Here is a 4,174-nt window from a genome sequence, read left to right on the forward strand (position 1 = left end):
TATGGCCTCCAACAACATGTATGAATCACTGCATAACACCATCAAATGTAATTGATTGGATATATATGACTGCTAAACTCCAACGAAAACTAATCTTTCCTAGCAAGATTCTTGTTTAAGTTTCTTTACTAAATAACCAGTACGGAACAGTGCAACTGTGCAAGATACGAACAAACACAGCAATGTAATTCTGGCTGCATCTGCAAGATGCTTTTGATGCCATTCTGCGCAGGACTTGGCTCCTTGTTCCTGGGGGCGACCGTGCACATAATAGCCGTGCGTGATAATTAAAGGGCGAGGCAAGTTAATTACTACTGCTAGCTGCAGCAGCAGTAACTGCGCTACGTGCATGGATTGTTAATTTCGACAGATTAAAAAGGCACGCACGTACGCACGCACGGAGAAGTAAATGTGATGCCATGCTCACTGTGTTCTTAATTAAGGCCCTGCGTGGTCCTCACGGAGAAGCACAATGGCAGAGAATTATTATTAGCATCATGATTCGTTCGTTTCCTCTCCCTTGTAGATTCTGTTGATGTAGACGACTTGCGATGATATTATATATGATCTTTAGGTGCACAATTCACAGAAGCTTGTTCCTTAATTGGGAAGAAAAAAGTTTCTGAAAATCGATTTAAATTAATTAGCATTAGAAAAGTTGTTTTTCACTTTTAGATCATTCATAATGGAGCTCACTTTAGCTTAACCTCCCATAATTTGCTTTCCCATCATGAACAATATCTCGTTCCCGTCATTGAAGTGGCATACAGTAGAGTACAGTGGTGCGTGGCAAATATCCTTCAACAGCCTTAGCTTAGAATACAATATCTTCAACTTAATTAACTGTTTTTTTTTAAATAATAATTAAGTAAACCATCTTTCTTCTAGTTATGATAGATTGGTGACGAAGAAAAGGATAACTGAATAGAGATGAATGAGGAATTTTTAAATGAGGGCATCATATCATTGTCCTTGTGGACATAAGTTAGTCCATAAATTCTGCTAACAGATAAATTAATATATATTTTTTATGTGAAGGAGAATACAAGAAGTTGGTGTAGGGCAGACGCTAATTATAATATAATTTTCTAGGAAAAATAATAATAAAAAAACAACACTTTTGTTTATGCTCCAGACACTTTTGTTTATGCTCATCATGAACCTTTCATTATATATAGTTAAGCCACCAATATATAAACCTTTCGTTAGTTAAGCAACCAAATCTAATTTGCAAGTCTTGATTGAATCCAATTCGTATTAGGACAGCCATTTAGGAGTGGTTTATATTGCTAAAACTCCTGAAACAATTATTGTATTTGTATGTAAGCTGGCATGCTCGCAGCTAATCACAAATTGCACCACGAGATTTATATTAATATTTTTTAATATTGAAAAAGAAAAAGAAAAGAAATATAAAATAGGCCATCAAAGAGTGATGTGAATCGATCTCTTTGTGATCGCACGTGCGCCGCAGCGCCCGCATGCCCTCGGCGACCTGCTGCCGACAGATGGATGGAGCAACCAATGATATTTACAGCGCTAAATCTCAGCCGTCCATCAGCCCAGGGAGCAGTCCCCGCTTCTATAGTTCTATTTAAGTACGACGGCGCACGCCGTTCCGCATCCATCGCTCTCTCTAGTGAGGTCCCAAAGCAACCGGTCCGATTCAGATTCGTTCCCGGTTCGTCTCGACCGCTTTCACAGAGCAGCCATGGCGTTGCCGTCGGCTCCGGATGAACCTGCCAGGGGCCTCGATAAGCTTAGCTACGAGATCTTCTCCATCCTCGAAAGCAAGTTCTTGTTCGGTTACGATGATCCTCCTAACCTCCTCCTTTCCACCGCCACCTTCCGCGACGGCTGCCCTCGCTCTCTGCTGCCTCCAGCCGCATCCGACGGCCGGGTCCGCATCCTCTCTATCGACGGTGGAGGACACCCCGCAGACGCCCTCCTAGCCGCCGCCTCCCTCGCCCGGCTTGAGTCCTCCCTCAGCCGCCTCTCCGGCGACCCCTCCGCCCGCGTTGCCGACTTCTTCGACGTCGCCACCGGGTCCGGCGCCGGAGGCGTCCTCGCTGCCATGCTCTTCTCCCGCGGCCCCGAAGGACGCCCCTTGCACTCAGCCGCCGACGCGTTTCATCTTCTCCTCTCGAGGAGCAGTCGGTCGTCGTTCGTGGCTGCGAGGCGGGGCCCGCTCGCTTGGGGGCGGTCGCAGGGGTCCTCCGAGACGCTCCGAAAATTGTTCGGCGACGCGACGCTGCGGGACACCGTGAAGCCGTTGCTCGTTCCCTGCTTCGACCTGACCACGGGGGCACCGTTCCTCTTCTCCCGGGCGGACGCGGTGGAGGGGGGCTCATACGATTTCCAGCTGCGGGAGGTGTGCGCCGCCACTTGCGCGGCGGGGACAGCGCCGATGGAACTTCGGTCTGTGGACGGGCGGACGCGGATCGCGGCCATTGGCGGCGGCGTAGCGATGGGCAACCCCGCCGCCGCGGCCATCACCCACGTGCTAAACAACAAACGCGAGTTCCCATTCGCAGACAGGATGAAGGACCTCATGGTGCTCTCCCTCGGAAGCGCCACCGCCGGCGGCATTGGAAAAGAAGTGAACCCGAGGAGGGGGAGGTCCCTGCCATCTCAGGCGAAGCTCGTTAGGATTGCCGGCGAAGGCGTCGACGACGTGGTACGGATAGCTTCCTCTGCTGCTTCACTCTGCATCCTGCTCCTACTCTGTTTTCCTCACTTTTTTAAGAATAAATCATTTATTACCACGTCATTATTGCATTCACCAATTACAGCTTGAATTCAAAAACTTCTGATATGACAATGAATGCAATTTCATTAGGTGGATCAAGCAATCGCGATGTCATTTGGGCAAAACAAGGCTAGTAATTACGTGAGGATTCAGGTAATTAAATGTCAAAACTATTTAGATCGCCAACTGTGATCTGTCTATCGCACATTGTTATAGATTCGATCACATATTTCTCAGAGCAACGGATTGGAAGTATACGACGACGATATTCGGAAAACAAGAGACGCTGACAAATTGCTGAGGTTGCTGGAGAAACAATTGTCGCAGAAGAACGTGGAATCGTTCTTGTTTCGAGGGAAGAAGATCTCGGAGCAAACCAACGCTGAGAAGCTCGACTGGTTCGCCCGAGAGCTCGTCAAAGAAAACCAGCGGAGGAGCAATTCCCAGATTCCCAACGTGGTACTGAAGGAGGTGGCGACGCCGAGAACGTCCTCCGCCGCGGCCACCAAAAAGGCGCCGGCGAGGACATCCGTATCGTGCTAATTTAATTTTATTAAAAAAAAAACTCTCAAAAAAAGAGGGAAAATGGATACTATCTTTTGGGAGAATAAAGAGACGGACGGCTGTGTACTTTGTACAGCTCGAATTACGTTGGATTCTGAAATGAAACTATGTTTTTAGTTATTTAACTACCACCTCCATGACATTTCTTACTTTCAAAAAATCACTTGTTTTTTTTTTAAATATTTCAAATAATTCAAATTAGCCACACACAAAAAAATGACTGTGCCTACGTGGCAACGTTCTATATGCAGTCCGCAGAATGGGTGGGGCAAGTATGCGTTCACACTCGCCGTGGTACGCAGTTGACGGCACGAGGAGACAGAAAATGGGGCCCATTGCTGCCGACCAGGGAGGGTGTGGTGTGGCTGTGGCTTGTGGGTGATCTTTTGGTCGTCTCTTGTCCTCTGCGACTGCATGCAGAGACAATAAGTTCCACGAGGACATTAGTTCCTAATTACAACTGTTATTCTCATTTTTTTTCTTAACAAATAATATTAAACTAATATTTTCTTAATAAAAGTAAAATAAAGTGATATTGCAGTATTTTTAGAAAATAAATCTCGCTTTTAATTTTCGCCAAATTAAATAATCCTCCGCGACTGCATATATAAATTAATTACTGGACTTAAATAAAAAAAGTCGATTCTTTGGCGGGCACCGACACCGCCATGCAATTAGAATTAACCACCTGGCTGATGATTGTTTTTTTAAAAACCAATTTATCTGCGAATTTAGTATTTTTTTTAAAAGATTTGTCTCTCTCTTAATAAACAATAAATATAAAACTCAAAAATTGTAATTATTTCCCCTTTAAAACATCCATAATCATATTTACGATAAATTAGCACACAGAACATATTC

At 45.4% G+C, this 4,174-nt stretch overlaps 1 protein-coding gene across 1 annotated transcript; it reads left to right on the forward strand.

Moving 5' to 3' along the window:
• The first annotated feature begins 1,628 nt into the window (after positions 1–1,628).
• LOC121979789 (patatin-like protein 3) lies at positions 1,629–3,438 on the forward strand. The gene is made up of 3 exons (XM_042531787.1): positions 1,629–2,677; positions 2,840–2,902; positions 2,987–3,438. Exons 1-3 carry the CDS (start codon positions 1,712–1,714, stop codon positions 3,290–3,292), a joined length of 1,335 nt encoding a protein of 444 aa, XP_042387721.1. The 5' UTR covers positions 1,629–1,711; the 3' UTR covers positions 3,293–3,438.
• Positions 3,439–4,174: the final 736 nt, after the last annotated feature.

The sequence above is a fragment of the Zingiber officinale genome, chromosome 1B (genome assembly GCF_018446385.1).
Source record: "Zingiber officinale cultivar Zhangliang chromosome 1B, Zo_v1.1, whole genome shotgun sequence".
Taxonomy (NCBI): domain Eukaryota; kingdom Viridiplantae; phylum Streptophyta; class Magnoliopsida; order Zingiberales; family Zingiberaceae; genus Zingiber; species Zingiber officinale.